At 40.1% G+C, this 20,256-nt stretch overlaps 1 protein-coding gene across 1 annotated transcript; it reads right to left on the reverse strand.

Annotated features, from left to right (window-relative positions):
• Positions 1–74: 74 nt before the first annotated feature.
• On the reverse strand, positions 75–17,769 carry crybg2 (crystallin beta-gamma domain containing 2). The gene is made up of 25 exons (XM_037263296.1): positions 17,480–17,769; positions 14,805–14,907; positions 13,356–13,511; positions 11,332–13,283; positions 8,637–9,076; positions 8,117–8,526; positions 7,269–7,973; positions 4,969–5,016; positions 4,674–4,792; positions 4,067–4,295; positions 3,855–3,994; positions 3,664–3,790; positions 3,557–3,592; positions 3,343–3,482; positions 3,140–3,266; positions 2,905–3,065; positions 2,711–2,837; positions 2,607–2,639; positions 2,320–2,432; positions 2,108–2,237; positions 1,892–2,031; positions 1,292–1,415; positions 1,003–1,161; positions 767–926; positions 75–700 (listed from the first exon to the last, which is right to left on the reverse strand). The coding sequence occupies exons 1-25, from the start codon at positions 17,650–17,652 to the stop codon at positions 609–611; spliced, it is 6,144 nt and encodes a 2,047-aa protein (XP_037119191.1). The 5' UTR covers positions 17,653–17,769; the 3' UTR covers positions 75–608.
• Between the last annotated feature and the right edge of the window lie 2,487 nt (positions 17,770–20,256).

Genomic DNA, 20,256 nt, shown 5'->3' on the forward strand with positions numbered 1-20,256 from the left:
GAAGTATGAGTTTCACATTAACATTTTCTTTACAGAGCATTATGAAAGTGTTTTGCAATCCAATGAACACAACATTTTTTTTTTTTGGACAATGTTTATAGTTTATTAGCATTTTAAAACCACACCCTCCTTTATATATTATGACTTTAGCATTAAAGAACAACATGCAGGTACCATGTAGGTATTAATTATATCTCATTGTATATTTCTCTCTTTATATATTGCATAGAGATGAGGAATACCATAACATTTTTGATACAATATAAAAATAGCTTTAAAACATTTTGCAGACCATACATTCTTTGGCTTCATTCATCATCTGTTCATTTTAAGCACTAGTTGACTTTTTATATATATAACAAAAACTTGAGCGGAGTGTGCCATTGTAAACTGCAGGCATAAAAAAAAAAAAAAAGAAGTCTGATTGGTCAAACTCTTCCCCCACAAGATATGCATGAATACTCCTTCCCTGTACTCAATATACTACATAACACAAATATAGAATATTCCTTGGGGAGAAATATGATAAATACAACGGATTTTGATTAAATTAATAAGGCAGTATTTTGGGGTAATATTCTGACAATAAGCAACATATCTGTGATAGCTTATTTGAGCAGCACAAGTTCCCACTGTTGGCTTAACCTCTCGTCATTCTCTGGCATAATCACCACATGCTCCTTGTCATAGTTTTGACCACCTGAAGAAAGAAAGAAAATTATTTAATACACCTGTTTGTATTTACTGTAGTATTATCGGTTCGTACCTTTGACATCAATGACCATTCCGGGGAATGTAATGCTGCTGAGTCGTCCTGTCATATGGGCCGTCCATGTCTGAGAAGGTTGCCGGGTCTCGTTCCATAAAATTAATTTGGCTCCGGCCTCAATATTGCCCATCACTTGAAGGCTCATGACTGGGGAAAGCTGCAAAAAATGATTGGTCGATGAAGATTTAGCCAGTAACAGTAATGCTTTTTTTTTTTTTTTTTTAATCATGTACTTTATTCTTGATGAGTCCATCCTGATAGAACCAGATGTCACTCATGGGCTCGACTTCCGGTGCGACCACAACCCGTCCGGACTTCATCTCCTCCACTCCACCCTGGATGGACATGAGGTGACGACTCTCTGCATTTTTGATGCGGAAATAGTGCCGCTTCTGCAAAAATCACACAATTGTACAATAAATACACCAAGGAGACATTTTGTCAATTTAAATATAATTCTGTCAACAACATATGCTCAAATGTAACACCCAAGATGCTATGTGGAACTAGATGTTGAGAGACCTGTCTGACTGGATACATGGAGCCAACAGTCTGCACAGAGCTGAACTTGGGCCAGTTAGTGATTTCGATAGGCTCCATAAGGAACTGGCGCCCTCTATAGTTGCTAAACTCACATAGCACCCAGCTGGAAAGAAGAAAGACAGCATTGTTAGATTTGGTATTTCCCCATTCCAGGTCCTTGGTTAAAAAAAGTCAAACATTGTATTGAACATTTGCATAGAAATGTGAATTTTAAAATGTATCAGACAATATTTACATTAAAAAAACAACTTTGTGATAGTAACACAAAACCGAGATAAATCTATTTAACTTCTGCTAATAAAAAAAATGCAAATAAATCAGCTATATTTCTTTTTTTCCCCATCACCAGTCAATTCAGGTGTGCCGCAGGGCTCCATCCTGAGGACCCTGCACCATCATCTATCGCCTTTTTCTCTGCGCCATCTTCCCCCCCAAAAATTATTCTCTTTCATCCTTTCACGGATGACACCCAACTCCACCTCTCCTGCAAACCCAACATCTCACTTCCACCCGCTTCCCTCATTACCTGGTAATCACATTCACCTCAACCTTCTTGATGCAATTCCCACAGGAACTTACCAGCCACTGTTGACTCTGACTGACAGAACATGGTCATTGAAGCCCTCCGCTACCATGTTGACAAGCTCGGAGTCTGTTGCGATCTCTCTTCCCTCTAGACCTTCCAATCCAAACAATGAGATGGATGGAACTGAGAAAGTCTGCACAAAAAAAGATGGAAGCTTGAGAGCCATGCCAGAAAAAAATAAAAAATAAATGTTTCTAAATTCTTCTAACCATTGGCACAGCCTTGACAGACCGGATGAAGGTGCTTGGTGTGCAGCCCATGCTTATCAACGTGCTATAGCCTCCTTCTGATAAGACATACATGATCCCCGAAAAGTCTTTATTCTCATAGAGAACCCAGCTGGAAAAAAAAGGATTCTTTTAATTTGGGACATGACACATTCCACCAACTCATTCTTTGTGATGGATTAAAAATGTCTGACCTTCCTCCAACAACTCTGCAGGACTTGATCTGGAATTCTTCAGTTGCAGCTTCCTGTTTACAGTTGAAGATAAGGCACTTGCCTCTGTATTCCGGCTCCGAGTACAATAATATCTGAGAAAGGCAAATTGAGATGCAGGAAACATGATGGTTGGATTCAAACACAAGTGCAATATCAGATATGATGACATTTGCATGCACAAAGTCAGATAATAAGAAAGAGGCAAAGATAAAACCAAATGTAAAAATAATAAAATAAACAACATTATAGATGGATAAAATGCTCACCTCGTTTCTGGTCCTGTTACCGTCACTTGGAGCCTAAAAGCCAAGCATTAAAATTTAATATCCATCACATACTATATAATAATTTGCAGCTTCTATGGCCTCACCAAACGAATTGGCTGCACGGAGCAGATGCGATTGTCACGAGAACCCCAGTCAGCACAATTACTATAGAACCCTTTCTCCAGGATGTACTGATTACCAGAGAAGTCCACGTGGGAGTACGCGACCCACCTGGTAGGAGGCAAGTCCACAGTTTACTCGACATCATTAACAAAGTCCATTTTGTTTTTCGACTTACAGGCCGCTGAATACTTGAAGGGAACGAGTGTTGATTTTGTAGCCGAACAACTCAACATCCGGAATGGCCTCTGTCACTTCGAAGGTGTTCTCCTCTTGCGCAACAACACCCTCCTCCTCCTCCGGCTGCTCGAACAGCACCATTAAGGGGTCGCTCAAGTCCTACAGAACGAAGCATCGATTAAACATTTGTACTTTGATTTCATATTTTTGGGATTTTTATTTGATATACTTACAGCTTGTAGGAGCCGAACGGAGCGGAGCTCCGAGTTGGTGGCTCCCCACACCCTCCAGTCGTGGTATTCGCCTTCCTCCAGCAGATACTGGTTGCCTCGATATCCCTCCTTCTCATAGCCCACCCACCTATATTAACACAGACCCACACACAAATTAAAATATCTTGATGATGACATCACAAACATTCAAAAGCAGCACTCACATTCCTCCGTGCACTTTCAGGGATCCCACCGAGTACATGAAGGCACCCTGCTGCCTGTCCACTCGAGTCATAAAATCTCTCGTATTACCGGTGAGCATCCTTGATTTGCCGGTGAAATAGGACCTTTCGAAAACCTCAAGCTGCGGACAAATAAAGTCACATTAAATTCTATAAAATATAACATAAAATGTATTAAAATGAGTTTCTTTTTTACCTTTGGTTCACCAATGTTTTCCACTCTTGGCTCCCCCTATGGGTGGAAAAAAACAGAACCTAAACATCAACATACAAAAGCAATTATTGCTTGTGTGCGTCACTTACTATTTTGAGTGGATGCAACGAGCCCACATACGGTTGTTCCACAGCCCAGGAAGCGGGATTGGAATATCCCCCGACCTCCAACACGCGAGGTGAGCCCTCGAAAAAGGGTTTGGAAAATACCAGCCACCTGTATGACATCATGAATCAAATTAAAACCATCACACATGATTGTCGAAAATAAAATTACTCACAGTCCGGCATTAATGATGATGGAATTAGCCCTGACGGGGAATCCAAAAATTCGTGCATCCTCTGATGTATCTCTGAAGATAACCTTCTTGCCCTCAGCGTTCTCCTCTGGGAATAAACTGATTTCAGGGACGCTGTAGTCCTAGAGGTTGAAGAAATTCATCTTACCACTAGATGTCACCAGTACGACATATTTTGACAGAACGTGACTTACCCTCACTACTCTTCGAATAGATCCAATGATGAACCTCTTGGCTTTTGTCTCTCCCTCACTTGGTTCCCCGTTCTGTTCCTCCTCCTTCTTCTCTTCGGTGACTTTTTGGCCATTGGTCTGCTGCTCCCCCTCCTCCTCCGATTGCGGAAAAGGACAAGTGATCTCGATATCGCCCTCATCCAGGGCGATCTTCTCTCCTTTGAAGTTGCGTTTTTCATATAGCACCCATCTAGAGAGGAATGAAGACTTGTTAGTTTCATGTGCTAGTTCTGGACCACATAGGTTACTGTGGTTTCTTAAGTGCTAGCAAAACTTCCACATTGTCAGTTTGCGGCTTTGGTTTTCAACGTGGGTGTGTTAACTATCCAAGATATGTGATGAGCTAGTTTGACGAAACGTGAGCACACCCGGAAGAAAGAAGAACAACTGACAATTCTAGAGAAACAAGGTGTGGAGTTCTTTTTAACAACAATGCAATTTGCATTTAATATCAGGACAAGCTAGAATAGATCCCGTGCTAGCTTTTTTAAGAAATGTTTTTCTGTCTAATTTTGCATCTAGGCTTCTTGGAAGAATTGTCATTCAAATTGTCTAATTGGTCTCATACCCTCCTCTGACCACCCTGATGGAAATGGTCTCCTGCAGCTCCCAAGACGTGGCGTCGACAACATCACTACTCAACTCGATCCTCTGGCCGCACATCCCGGGCTGGTCAAAAATGTAGATCTGTTGAAAAAAAAAGTGCACCGAGATTACAATCAAAAAGTTTTTGCTATATTCAAATGGCGGCAATAAAAAAGTCACAATGAACTGAACCAAACTTGCAAACAAGGGAACAATTATCTCGTAAATTAAATGAATGAAGCCATCAAAGTCATTCGTATGGGACGAGGAAGACTCACTTTCCCAGGACGGGGGTTGAGCTTTCCATGTTCTTTTTCTTTGGTGAGCTATGGACAAAAAAAAAATGTTAGCATTGTTTTTATGTGCACAAAATGAACACACTATTGAACAAGCTCAAAGAAGTTCTTTTTTCTTTCCTCGACCACAACTCTTTGACAGACGAGTATTCATTAATGTGTACCTGCTGAACCTGATACCTAGCGGCGCTCTGTGCACACTGATAATGAGAGTACAAGTTCACTGAAACAACGACAAGTCCACTGTTGACACATTGCCCCTTAAATGGAATGTTTGGATAAGTCTCGTGTAGCTGCTTTTCAACACAAGGCCATGATGTGCATTTTTTTTTCGTGAGTTTCTCTATTACTGAATTCATTCAATTATGTTACTAGTAATAATTAAATGAAACGATGAGGAAATCAATCAGTGTTAATGCGTTTACACAATTAATATAACATGGTAGCAAAGATAATGATTCAAATGTGACACTATTTCTAAAAATCTCAGCAAATGATCACATTTTCAAACGACATACCTAGGAAATCACAATGTCCTATAGAGTTTTAGAATATGCCACTCGTGGTTAATAATATAATAATCGGCTATGCGTAAAAGAATCGAAAGAGACATTTCCTTCCAGGTTGTCAGAACATCTCTCGTGTGAATGGAATTTGCCATATCAGCAAAAATAAACGTCAGCACTTGCCTCGTGAACAAACCGAATGAAAAATCATCAGCCTAAACAGGTGATCGTTTTTGTCAGATGTCAAGTCTACTTCATCAAAAATTAACGACAGCAAGACAAACACAAAAGCTGAGGTGTGGCCTAGTGTCAAAAACATAGATGGATAGCTGAAAAGGGTGTGGAGCGTGGAGAAAACATTGCCAAGAAAAAGAAGCCAGAAGTCATGTGGCCTCAAGCTAGCTGTGTCACTTTATATGCATCAAGACGCTGGCAGAATTGAATCGTCTTCATCATTTTGACAGGCTGCGATATCAGTCATGAAACAACAAGTAGATTGTGGTTTCCCAGCATCCACCAATTTTTCCTTCGCACACAAAGAGGAGGATGAAGCAATAAATCTCATCCTTGTTCACTCCGATTATATTGCAAGAGGAATTGCACAAGGGAGGGCAGCGCTGTCGTGGGAGTGGTCATGGCCGGCTTCGATCGCAGCTAATTAAAGTGGCTCCTTAAATGTGGCACGTTAGTAACACGCTAGAGTCTCGACTCTTTTTGCTATATTAGAAAAATAAAATAGCAAAAATGACAACAGAGGTCCTAAAGTTAGCATGATTATTATTTCCTGCACGGTAGAGGGAAGTGGGCCAGGAGGACTTGGCCTAATAATACTGCACACAATTTTTACAATTTCATACACTGTATGCAATAATAATAATCTTAATTTACGAAATAATTGTAGATATAATCTTAATGACAAATTTTTTACAATTTTAATTTCCTAAATATAGCAATCAAACACAGTAATGTATGTACCCTATTTTATTCCCCAGATTATATTTTTTATGACAGCCACAAAGCATTACTGTCATGCATGTCACTGTTTCTGAAAAGCAAACAAACACATTTGTGTGTGGGCGGTTACCTGTAATCATTCTTCAAGTTAATGGAGGCCATTAAAGTAATGTTTGTCTTTGCAACACTGCATTCCTTACACACCTGTGTCCTTCAGTATCTAAAAGTTTCTAACAGTTTATTTGATTTATTAAAGTTCTGTACGTGGAATCAAGCTTATTAGTGTTTTTTTTTTTTTATGGTTCCTCTAGTTTTTCAGTGGAGCATAGCGACAGACAATTTGTCCCGATTTTTCTCCAACCACTCTTCAGGTCTTGGATGCAGATGTTGTTGACTCAACTTGGGCAAACACAGTAAGAAAAACTACCAGCGGTATCTGTGCGGTGTTCTTATGACACCAACCGAGTGTAGAAGCTGACACTCCTTTTGTGCAAATTCTGATCAGAGAATCTGGTTTTGCCACTTTGCAACATTAACACTTGCCCAAGCATGGCTTGGGGGGGTTTCTCGCATTTCCAATATCAAATGACTTAGCGGTTTTTGCATGTTTATATTATATCACCTGCCTCGCCCATTTTAAAAGTCAATTTTTTTTTCCCCTTTGGGACTGCAATAGCAAAACACTGCACAATTATGATAACACCTGCTCAAAAGAATAACAAATGAGATTGCCTTTACTTCCCTTTAAGCCTTTGTCCAAGTGTTTTTACAAATATCGAGCGAGCGTGAATCAGGTCATGGGGTCAGTGTGTGGATACTCACATAGGCATCAGGAAAGGCTCTGTATTTGACATTCCTCTCTGGTTCAACTTTGGGGACTTGAGCTCCTCTGAGGAGGTTGTTGTTGAGCAGTGGATTCTGTTGGCTGCCCACTGACATGGAATCATGAGAGAAGCTCCTTTGCAGAGGTGTACTGAGCGCACTTGTGCCAATTCCCTGGCCCACCGTCTGGCCAAACTTGGCGTAAGAGGATGATTCTGTGGTGGGGAACAGTCGGTGATTCTCCAAAGAACCGGTGGGGCTGAGAAGACGAGCGGTGCTGCTACTCGAGGTCAACGATGAGATGCTTTGGTGTGAGGGGAGACTTTTGCGAGCGTCATCGGATACGCTGGAGAAGCTGGATGCGGATGGAGGAGAACTCGTGAGAAGAGATAAGCGTTCAAAGCGAGACGATGAGTCTGTGCTGGTGTGGATTTCGCTGCGCTCCTTCAGAAGATTAGAAGAACCCATATCTGGCAACGAGCCAGTGCGGAGCACCGAGCGATGGAACTTGGGGTTCTCCTGAGTTTGATCCACCGAGGGGGGTTTATAACTTCCAAAGATGAAGCTGCTGTCCAGACGAGAGTTTGAGGATGATTGCTGAGATGAGTTTCCGTTGAGTGATTTGTTCTCATCGGAAGATTGCCTCATGAGAATACTTTTGGTGGCGGATGCTCGGACGGGCTTGTCTCTCGTTGCAGGAGGCTCCTGTTGGTAAAAACAGAAGAGCATTATTGCTTAAAGTTTGAACTTGAGTCATATAAACATTGCTCAGATTGATTTTGAAAGCACATCTAAAAAGGGTTAGGCTGTCAGTAATAATGTTTACACCCAATCGAAAAATGTAATACCTTCTTCATTAACTCCAAGGGTGAGCGTGTGTCTCTGGAAGCACTTCTCTTTAGGCCCAGATCAGTAGGTATTTTATAAATCCCATTGAGGGCCTCAGAAGTAGAAGATGGAGACCTCTTTGTAGGACTGGAGATGTCAGAGGTGACCGGGCTGGGGGAGTCTTCCACGATGGGCGGCAAGGCCGAGACGGGGCCGGCGGTCGGCCCTCGTAGACTCATGCTTCTCTGTCTCAATGAGGGCCCCATGTTCTTCAGGGTATCCACCAGGTTGTCCATGTCAAACTGGCTGGCGTCGACGTCAGGCGAGGCCGGGGGTGTGGAGGAGGAACCTGCTCGGTCGTCAAGCTCCACCAACGTGGCCGTGAACACGCCGGTAAAACAGGATGCGTCCGTGTCGTCTGCGGAGAAGGCTGAAACAGAAGGTGATCGTGAGTTCTGGGCATGACTTGATTCGCTCTGCCTCTCCCTCAGGTGCAGCAGACACCTCCCTCCCTCCAAAAAAAACCTCCTCCCGACTAACCTGGCTGCCCGCCAAGCTCGCTTTGGCTGCTGTAGCTGTACGGCGTGGCCTCGGGGAAAACAGCTGAGGAGTAGGTGCTGCTGGAGGAAGTATCAGACAGTCTGTAACTTGGACTATTTGAAAACAATGGCTCCTCTTTTGACGTAAATCTGGAGACACCCTCAAATGTTGTTTTCCAGCCATGTTCTGTGCTCAGATTTGTTCCGTTGGACTCCATCCTGCCGTAATCTAACACATCCTGTTTGGGTGCATTGTCATGCAGCAGGGATACTTGACGGAATTGGTATCGGGATTCATCCGGTTTATCTGGAGGCGATTTTTTCGTGGAGAAGTTGCTGCTCAGGCTGCTGTAGCCCGAATTCATTTCGACATCAGGTTCTTGGTCTGTGAGGGTCTTGGGGGTGTCAGCGTTAAAGCCTTCAGAAGATGGGGTGGGGGATCTGGAAGAAACGAGTAAACATATTTTGTCTTACAATCGTTTTTTTCTTAACAGTCAATTCTCTTCTTGGTCACAATATTAGGTACACCTACACAATGTAATGCAATCCAAGAGCTTTATCAAAGATTTACAAGCGTGGCAAAATAAAGGAACGAGCTCAGAACGCAGCCAGAACACTGAAATTGATTGCATTAAATCATGAATTGTTTTCTGAGTGAGAGAAGAAAAATGATACTGGTTGAGCGGGCTCTTTATCATATTCAAGATCAACTTGCAAATTCAAACTCGTCAGCCGAACAAACCAAAACAAGTTGGAAGATTCGCCATGATGGCTGCTGCCAATTAAAGGTGTGGCTTGACACATGACTCGGAATTTGCTGAGAAGTTGGCATTCCATTCGTGTCTAAAGTAGGCTGGTACACAACGTCTCATTGGGATTAACTAAAGTGGCAAATACCAATGAGGACTAAAATTAAAAAAAACAAATCCATTGGTGACAGATTTTGGGTCGATGACAGAATTCTAAAAATCCATCCTTTTAAACCAAGTGCTTTTTTTTTTCCTCGGGGGTAACAAAAAGTCAGGAGCCAAAATTTAATTCCTCATTTTAACCTTGTGACTCTGCTACAGGTGAAACCTGTATGCTGTCTTGGCTGGGGCAGGGCACTTTTTGTCTTTCGTCACTATGACGACTAAATTTAAAGCCCAGATTTCCCAACAGTTTTAAAATTCATATTTTTAAACATGTGTTTTCAAAATATCCAATGATGTATATTTTATTGTTAGCTTGTGACAAAGCATAACCCTCACTACTCGCTGGTAAGTTTAAATCTTTGAACCCGTTGAAAGTGCAAAGACAAGTATTTGCTGACATCATGTGGCGTTAAAAAAAAAATACAATTGCATCGCAACACATGAGATTTTGATGGATTATTTGTCAGAGAACAAACGAGACTGCTGTGTCATGAAGGAATGTGACCTAAATAGCTTTAGCAATGATTAAAAGAGAGATAGGGCAAATATTTCCTATCCCGTGGCCTAGTTTAAAAAAGTTCCTTAATATTTAATATACCATTTTCAGATTTTATTTTTTAAAGCTGTTAATATCTTAAAAACCTAATGTGTTGTCTTAAATCTGGATTATGATTGTGTCAATGTTTTCTTCTTAGTTCTTTGCAAGTAAACAAAAGATACATTTTTCTCCATTATACCCAGTTATCAAAACAAATATTGCATATATTTGATCAATGTAGATCGCACAACTACTTTTAATGTCAAGACAATGTGTCAGCAATTCCAGAAGAAACATCTACAAGAAAGCGTCATAGTCTGTCTTCAACTATTGACACTGCACACATCAAACTGTAAACAAAACAGTCTCAAAGATGAATCATGAGCTCAATACTACAATAATGAAATAGCAAGGAAGCATTCATTACATTTCAGAAAGCTCACAATAAGATAAGAATATAAAATCATTACATTTTATAGCACCTCACATGCTGATTTTAACGTGTTATAATTTGCTGCAAAATTAAAGATCCTATGCTCTTAAAATCTCAATAGCCAATAAAAAGCAAAAGATCAGCAAAAGATTTTACTGCTGTGACATCGATACATAATCTTTACGTACCTGTGCACTTAATGGTTGCTACACGCCCACTCGAGTCAGAAAAAATTGCTCAACTTATAGCTAGCAGACATTATCGCTAGAAATATGTTTTTTGGCATCATGTTGGCGTTAAAAAAGAAAGAGGAAACACTACACATACTTTTAGAGTTGGCGTTTAAAAAAAAAAAAAAGTAAATACTACACATACTTTTAAACAAAAAAAGAAAACACGTCAATGGGAATAATTAGACATGACTCAGCATAAATAACAAGATGTGGGTGCATCATGTGTTTCCCAATTACTGGTGCCTGAACAATTATAGTGGACTGATGGAGCATCAACAATGTGTCCAAACTCCACATATTTTCTTTTATGAGAGGAAAGGTTGAAACATTTATGAGCCTTATCAAGTAGCTACATTGTCAGCTGAGCAAGTAGGCCACACATGACTCGCCTTGGCGTCTTGGCACTACATGTACAGCGGATCTCTTTACATGCTTTTCGAGTGGAGGACTTTCTCTTGGGCTACACGAAAAATCATCATAACATTTACAAAATGGTGCCTATTCACATAAGTCTGCTAACCACAACCCAAGAAAATGTATCAAAAAGTTATTTGGACACAAACTTTTTAAACACTTACCGCTGTTTAAGGTCGGCTTCTGTCAGATGCTCCCGTTTCCCAAAAGGTTCCTCTGCGGTTTCCCTCTGAGGATGTTGTGTGTCTACCTGCAGGTCTGACAGCTCAACTGCCACCTGGTTTGGCCGCACGGCGTTTCCTGCGCTCTCTGTAATTGTATCCACCCACTCACTCTCCTGCGTGACGCTTTTGTGTTCCACCGGAGTGGCGTCTGATTGCAGCTCAGCGCTGAGCGTTAACGTGCTCGAGACGATACAAGGGTTTTTTGTGCATGTATTTTCCTGGCTCTTGTCTTGAACTATATCTGAAGTAGGTACAAGTTGCAGCGCTGTGTCTTTAAATTCATAGAAGTCTTCCTGTCTTGTGTTATTCGGAAGCAATTGTGGACTTTGCACATTTATGGGCTGGTTTTCTTCATGAAGGCGGTCTACTGTTTGGGTGACATTGATCCAGGGTTCATCGTCCCCCTCCCCCTCCCCCTCCCTGCTACTGTAGGGTGCAGCAAACTCGCATACCATCGCTGCTTTCACTTGCAGAACCGGTGCGACCGGTAATTCTTCTTCTTTTATCTGCGGCAGTACCTGAGTGACAAACTCCACAATATTTCCATCGTCAACTTGAAGAAACTCAGCCGGCGCCTTCTCAAAGTCGCTGATCTCCGACGGACCTAGAAAACTTTCCTCTTCTTCAATTTGCTCCATAATAAGCGTCGGCTCATCCAAACTTTCCATATTGTCTTCTTCCGCGCTGAAATATAAATCCATGGTGCTCCCGTCATCTGATCCCACATTTAGATAAACCGGGCTGCATGGCATCGAATAAGTCTCGATCAGTCCAGGAGAAGGAGACGAAACTAAATATTTATCCGCATCCATTTTTATCTTAAAATCAATCGCTGGAGTCACTTCATTTAGTTTGGAAGAGGAAAGTCCAGAATCAGTACTCGTCTCATCGGTGACTAGCTCTTTTACCAGGATCGCCCTTCGTTTGGAGTCGGTAACTTGAGTGTCCGTCTCTTGGGATGTCACATATTGAGAGACAGGAGGGGCCGAGTTTAAATCGAATCTTTCTTCATGTCGACTGTTTAATTTGATTGAGTCGAGTTGTTCGGAATAGTAGGTAGCGGAAGGGAGATAGCTGCGGGGGGATTCGGGATTTATTAAATCCTGAGAAGTATTGAAAGAGTAAAATGACTGCTGAGAGGGCATCTCACTGTAAATATTTGTTTCCTTCTGAAAATATGAAAGAGGTTCTGATTTGGATTCGTGGGAGATGTCAACAGGACTTGTTGGTAGCGACGAAAGGATTTCCGAGGTGAAACTGCGGGGGAACAACGATTCGTACAAAGCGCTATAAACCACGTCTTGGTCGGCGGGCGGGCTGATTGTTTTGGTGGAGGTGTCAGGAAGGGTTTGCTCGATGTGAGGAAACGAGACGGCTTGTTGGACCGGAGCGGATTCTGAGGAAGGAACAGGCTCGGTGGTATTAGCTTCACCATCTCGCATTTCGCGAAAGGATGGCTGTCCGATCGAGATGTCGATGTCTGCGTTCGATTGTGTCGGCTCCTCGGCTAAATTTCCGGCGATGACCTCATCAGGAGGTTGATATGAAGAAGATTTGCTCGGCTGAGAATCTGATGTATGATTGCTTTCAAATCGGTTGTCATCTACGGGAATGTTTTCTTTCTCTTCTGCTTGAACCGGAATGATTTTAGCTTTATCGTGCAAAGGAAGGGGTGAGCCGTTTGTGAGATGTTCCTCAAGTCCTGCTTTGGTGGTCTGAGTGGGAGGTGTTTTGTGGGAGAGAGCATAGTATGATTTGATGAGTTTTGAATGGATGGAGGGAGGGGACGGGATGTCAAAGCTATCTTTGGTGTCGAGGGCTGGCTGAGAAACGCTGAGCATGGCTTTTCTCTTGCCCTGACTATCCACCATTTGATGAAGGTCTTCATTTCTCTGAAAAAAATAAATAAATCACACGATCATCTAGTGAATAATCTGCATTTAACTTGTGTAAACTTAATTTACCTCAGCGTGCTCATCGATGTCAGGGCTATCGAGACCAGAAGTGCTTTGAGATACATTCTCTTTTTTCTTCTTCCTCTTTTTCAGCAAACCGAAGGAAAATGTGGCGAATTTGTTGGGCTTATGAAGATCTGTCTCAGAGTAGCTCAATTCTTGGGCCTGGAAAGGAGAAACAAAGAAGCAGACTACAATAATAGGAAACGCCCATAATGTTTCTAAAAAGTTATTTGCAATCTGACAAAACTTTTTTTTTTTTTTAAAGGAATGCCTTAATATAGCAACAAAAGTTATCGCCGAGTTCTTATAATAGACTTTAGACAGGATACGAAACTAAAACCCGGTTTTCATTCCAAGCATTACAACGGCTCCACCCTAAAAAATCAATTAAAAAAATATGATCTGCTCAAACCAAAAGGAGTTTCCTAAATATTTTTATCAGAGCTCCAAACCGCCCGTGGCATTCATAAGGAGACCTAAAAAATATGTTTTTCTTTTTTTTTTTTTTTTTTTTTTTTTTTTTTTTTTTTTTTTTAACTTGGTCGGTTGAATTGTTTTGGGGAGATTCCGAAACCAAATGACATCATTATCATGATTAAAATAGTTAATTGTTACTCTAAACTAATCTCCATTATATGCGTGGAACATAATGACCAATCGACATGTATCCAAACTTGGATAAGAGTTACGTAAGACTTGTTGACAATTAGTTGAAATTTTGTTGTGGCGCTTAATCCGCTAGAATGTAAACTAGGTGTGCCAACTCAAATTCTTCCTTCTGTGACAAATGCAAGAAAATTGCTGATCACCGATAAGTCACGATAGCTTGATGAAATAAATTTTTTTTATTAAAAGAACAAGTCTTACTTTATTTGCATGACTGATATGCTCAATTGCATTTCTGACGTCATGTTTGTTTAGGAACTTAAGTAAATAAAAAATAAAAAAAGTAACCGGATGAAATAAGAGTCCCGGATCATGATGACTTACTAAAACCGGTTCACAAATTGTCATGGGATAAAACAAACACACCACGTGCCTACTAATACATTATTATGCACCTCAATTGATGTATTAAGACAAAATTGGTCTGAGTTTTTACCTTTAAGCATGATAGCTGGGTAGCGCACTTGCGCCCTCTTTTGGAGAGAATAGTGTAGTGAAGATGTTATTTCATCTATGCTTAACTAGAAGTTCTGGATTCTTGACAGGATTAGTCATCAGGTTCTATCAAGTTATGCGTATGGAGTGATGTGCAGCTTCACTTGTTTGAGTTTATTTATAGACAAATCATCTTTTTTTTTTCTGATTGAAGAAGCCACAAATTTGTGCGGAATTTAATTGGCAAAAGGAAAGCGAGCCAGGAAGAACCCGGTAGTGAAAAAGATTGTCAATTAACCTGTGGTTCCCAGGCCAAGATGCATGAAAGAATAAATGATGAGGATTGTCACTGACCTTTGACCTGGGTCTGGTGGCATATATAAATGAGCTTGTCTTGTCCAAGACGTTGCCACCCCAGCTGGATCCGTTCACTGGACCGGTATTGGGTTCAGCAGGACTGAGGATCACACAATTAACAGCAAATTTTGATTATCGCCTGACTTTTTTTTTTTTTAAACACAGCAATGAATCATTGTTTGAAGAATGTTGATCAGAACCGGCTAAACAGAGATTGACGTTGTTTCTTGGAACAGCATTCCGTATTCTGCAAGTGTAACTTTTTGCAGCAAGGGAAGTATGTATCAATGTGCCATTGGGCACATGTTCACAAATAAATTGAAATAATCAATCAATCATGTCATCAGAGATAACATGATGCAATCTGCCATCTTTAACTTGTTTTATTATTATTTATTTTTTTATCCAAAGCGGGACTTCCAATGAGTCAGGACTCGAGACACACATCGGCTCATCTCCTTCGCACAACTGGGAAGGTCCAGCCTCATAGCAAAGTGACATCTCAAGTCAACTTTATGGACTTGTGGTTCCAAGTCGTAACAACCTTTACGACTTTTTCTTTCTTTCTTCAATTCCTGCAGTTAAGCTTTGAAGATGTGTTTTAGGCACTTTGAAGAGCACGGCGCTGCTTCAGTTTGTTTTTTCAGCCTTGATGCACTTGCGCAATCTCTCAATATGTTCACAGTATGGCCCCATCCACACATACTTACAGAGCTACCATTGTTTTGCTTCTGACAATCCATCAACATTCTTTATTTTCTTTGAATCCTCGTCCATCATTCAGAAGCACGTGGGAAATGTACCTGATGCACATGTTTCCTATTTACAATTGCACAGATTAAATGCAAAACGCTTATTGACAAGACAGACAAAAAAAAAGTATTTTAAGGATGCAGTTAAAATCATGAAAAATCTACATTAAAAGAATAAAATAAAATGTATTTAAAATAAAAAAAATCCTATGCCAAAAGTGATCACTGATTAAAATACTGCATTCTCAAATGATTCTGATATGAACATATCTATTTTATTATTTTCGAATTTTTTTGGTCTTTAACCTTTACCCCAGTCACCAAGCATGCAGCTCTTGGCCAAACTTTTATTGCTCTTTCCACTATGCAAACACAAAGTGCCAGTAAGTCTGTAAGCACACAATGAACAACACTATGGCATTGTTTTTGTATTTCCACCCTTTTAAAAAATCTATCTGTATCACACGCACACAAAACAAAACATTGCATCTTCCCTTAATTGAAATGTACAATAGATAAACAATGTCGGTGTTATTGTTAATATCTAATTCGAACAATTATTACAAAACATTTTTAATAATATAATGATCTTGTTTTCTGCCCAGCACATTAATGCCTAGCAAAAAACAGAACCAGTCAAAACCTGCAAAACAGCTGTATATCATGCAAATATTTCTATTTTGTATAATTTATTTAAATATCAGTGACGATGTACACGAATAGCTTTCGCCCTTCCTCCAGTAAAAACACATCCAACAAAATGTGAGCCACCAGGGAGGATTATGAAATGTTCCACAAAGTCTGCACTGGGAGGAATGTTGACTGGACGTTACTTAAGCTATTTATCATTATGGTTGTAATTTGCATTGAAGTGTGGTGACCTTTAACCTGCACAATTCAATTGAAAAAAAGAGAGAGAGGAGGAAAAAAAATAAACAGTTGCCATCATGTGGTTGCACACGTGTGCAAGCTCATCTGAGCACAACTAAGAGGGTGTGCACACTTGTGCAACAACATTACCTCATTTGTGTTTACCCCTCCTCTCTAAAATATTAAATTTTTTTCAATTGGGTTGTGCATGTTATGTGTCACAATAACGGTGGAACAAGTTTTTAAAATTATTCATCTTGGTCTCTCTTTTAATATCACAAAAACATGACAGCTGAACAGGGGTGTGCAGACTTTTTATAATCACTGTATGTATTTCACTTCTGACATGATCCAATATAGATATTTTTTTTTCACTTTTACATAAGTCACTGCTGTCCCTGAACAACATAAAACTACATTTTACGAGTGAAAGCAGAATATTGGCTTGCTAGAGAAATGCATGGATGGACAAAGCACAAGGTTAATGTTTTGTATTTTATATTTTATTTTATATCCATCTACTTGTTCTCACTGAGGTCACAGCAGCTGATTCCTATTTCAGCTGCCGATAACCTTCAATTAACCAAACGCGCATGTTTTTGGAATGCATGGTGAAACATCATGCAATCATCACCCGAGTGAATTTGAGGCCTATATATTTTAGACACACATTGGACCACCACTCAAAATATTAGCTTCATGCCACATAAGAACCAAATTATTGCTTGGGAAACAAACTCTCAAATAGAGAGTCCAAATTAAAAATTAAATAATGGATGGCCCTTGACAGGTGTCCATGTGCTAAGCATGCAAAGTGCATGCACATATGGATAGCTTGAAGACCACAAGTTGCAACTACTCCAATTTGGTGATGGAAGGTCCCACCTTCACACAACTGTTGCGCAATTACGCAAGATCAATATTTCCATTGTATGGTGTACTAACGCGTCTTTTAGTAAATTAGCCAGGGTTGATTGTGCAGGTAGCAAATCCTAATATGGGTGAAATAGCCGTCTGCAAACAAAATGACGTCACCTGTGCAAACTTTACCTGAATAGCTGCTGCTTCTGTGAAGAAGTGCTTCCCTTCGACTTCAGCTTCAATTTAGGCAATTTGAATTTCTTTTTCTCGTCCGTTTTGTTCACCGACGACTCCTCCAAATGGGGTTCACTCCTGGAGAAGAATTTTTTGAAGGATTTTTTACTGAGCGTCTTCTTCGCCATCTCCACGTTGAGAATCGAGCGAGCGAGCGAGCAGCTCCGTGGATGAGAAACTCGCAGTAACTCCGATTACATAAATTAGGCGCGCTGCGGAGACGCCGCAAAGATGATACTTTGTTGTCAGATACTATCGGCTGACAGTTTGCCTTAATGCAGCCTCTAGTGGAGAACTAAAGGTGGTGTGAAGTGGTTACACTCCCACCAGAAGACACGCCCACATTGGGCAAACGCAGAATTGAACAGTTTAAAAAAAAATCCTAACGCTCTTAGGATGGCTCTTGTTTATTATAGGGTCACTTAATTCTGTCTTGGGCCTGAAGAGAAATAAAATATTAATTTTATAGTATCTTGGTGTCAACTACATGAAGATAGATAGACCGGTTTTGCAGAGCAGCTCCCATATCCCTTTGGCCAAATTCTCCAACGGGACAGTCGCAATAAGTCCTCAGGGACATTTGGCACCCTTGCTTTAGAAAAAGGCTTTTTTAAAAATTATTATTATACTACAAACTGTACCTGCACTTTGACAATAACTAGAGATCCCGTGGGAAGTAAAATGACTCCTCAAAGTAGCACTTAGAAAATTGTTAATGTACTGTAAATACATTTTGCAGGTACTTCCATGTTTATTTAGCCTACATCCCAAACTGAAACTGCGCTCTTTGTCAAAGGAGGCTCATTGCTGATGTAAATGTAAACGTCTTGAAAAAAAAAAAAAAATTGACAAAGTCAACAATGACTGAGATCTTAATAATCTTCTATGGACGAAAAGAGGGGCAGCAGCAAAATATTGACGAGCAGCTCATATTATTATCATGTCAACATTTTTTCCCCCATTATAAGTAATTTTGACGTCTCTGCGTCGTATTGTCTGAAATAGTTGCATAAAATCGCCTAATGAAGCAAAAACAACATTTGACTGGCTATATTTTGCAGTTTGCGCCTCTTTGATATATTCCACCAAGTGCCAAATTCCATCGCTCGATGGCGACATAATTCCAAAACAGCACAAAATAATCGTTGGCATGCGAGTGTCCTATTATTCCGCTAGATGGCGCTATTATAACGTTATCAAACGGCGCTGGGGTTAAAGCCAACAACTACTTCAGTACAACAGAAGACAACGCGTAAGTGCAAAACATTTAAATAAATGTGTATTATTGTCCCCAAAAAACACATGATCCACAAGATTGACAATTCAAAATGTGTCAAATTAAAAACAGCAATCTTAATGACCTTTTCTAAATGGGAGACTTACTGAGATTTAATGATAAGAAAATCATAAACCATTTAAAAAATATATTCTTGGTTGGAGACTTAATTGATTCAACCCAATGTCACAAAACATTACATTTTCCATTACTGTTCGAGTTAAATAGAATCATGTGTGACATAATTCTATTCCTTGTATGTAATTCATAGTTGGTACTATTTTCCACTTTTGTTTCCCTTAGCCCAATCTAGATTTATTGACCCAATACTGATAAATTCGTGTGAACATTTATACGCTTTATCTTAACACTTTTACCTTTAGACCAGGTTGCCCTTACCAACTCAATGTATTCTAATTAAACAGCCACACCCATGGCTGTACTTTGCATGGCCTTTCACTGCTGACGAACAAACAACAGCAACTGAAAGTAAAGTGTGTATGACTCACACAACACGGACTCTGTACTTACTGGCAAATTAATTTGCCACATGGCACAGGGTGTTTTTGTGAATCTCTACAAGATAAAATGATAGCCATCACTGTCACGGCTCATCTGCTTTAAACAAATAGGGGTGCGTAGAATATATATATATATATATATATTTTTAACTTTACATCCCCTTTAATTATGTTGATTTATTTTTTTTGCTCCAATACAATTAATTTATGTATTTAGTATCTAAACAGGAATAAAATAGAAAAAAATATATTTTTGTAATGCGAAAACTGACCAACCCTGCTTTCGCTTTTGATGAATGATGATTTTAATTGGCCCCAAACAACAAAGGTTTGCCATACAATGGGCACGAACTGAAAATAAATATATTGCACCTCAACTTTTGGGTGGTTCTGAACACTTGGCTGCTTCTCCAAGGTGTACGTGACCTTCATCAAAACTCATCTGGGACAGTAAAGCTGTCCACGTGAGTGAGGAAATGATTGTGAAATTACTGGTACTCAACTATCTTTGCCCTTCTTTCATTTTTCTTCCCCTCCCCAATGTATACTGAATCACCCAAGCCTTGTCATCATTTCTAAGAAGAGATTACTTCCGACAATGCCAGCACACACACGTAATGTGTTCAAACAGGTCTCGTAAAACTCCTGTCACGTCCATGACTCTCTGAAATGTCAAAAATTGGCCAATTCGTTTTTGTCAAAAATGGTTTCATTCTTAGTGACACTGATGTCATCAGGCATCATAGACAGTGCCCGTAAATGCAAATTTCAAGATGTATTATTACGTGTTAAAATTCATAAAAGCTCTTTTAAAACCATGAGATTTTTGTCGACTCACATGTATTGTTCCTTTTTTTTTTCTTGTTTATGTTCTTCTGTTGGTGAGGTATTTTATAATGCACCCAGGCAACTTCCTCAAAGCATACAGGCCCCCA

Source organism: Syngnathus acus, chromosome 11 (assembly GCF_901709675.1).
Source record: "Syngnathus acus chromosome 11, fSynAcu1.2, whole genome shotgun sequence".
NCBI lineage: Eukaryota > Metazoa > Chordata > Actinopteri > Syngnathiformes > Syngnathidae > Syngnathus > Syngnathus acus.

Excerpts from the sequence above, each read along its gene's own strand:
- crybg2 (XM_037263296.1), bottom strand. The coding sequence starts at position 17,652 with ATGGCGAAGAAGACGCTCAGTAAAAAATCCTTCAAAAAATTCTTCTCC. Across the intron at positions 9,077-11,331 it reads GAAGCCGACCTTAAACAGCG|ATCCCCCACCCCATCTTCTG; the intron begins GTAAGTGTTTAA and ends CGTTTCTTCCAG. Across the intron at positions 3,593-3,663 it reads CGTTGCATCCACTCAAAATA|GGGGAGCCAAGAGTGGAAAA; the intron begins GTAAGTGACGCA and ends TTCCACCCATAG.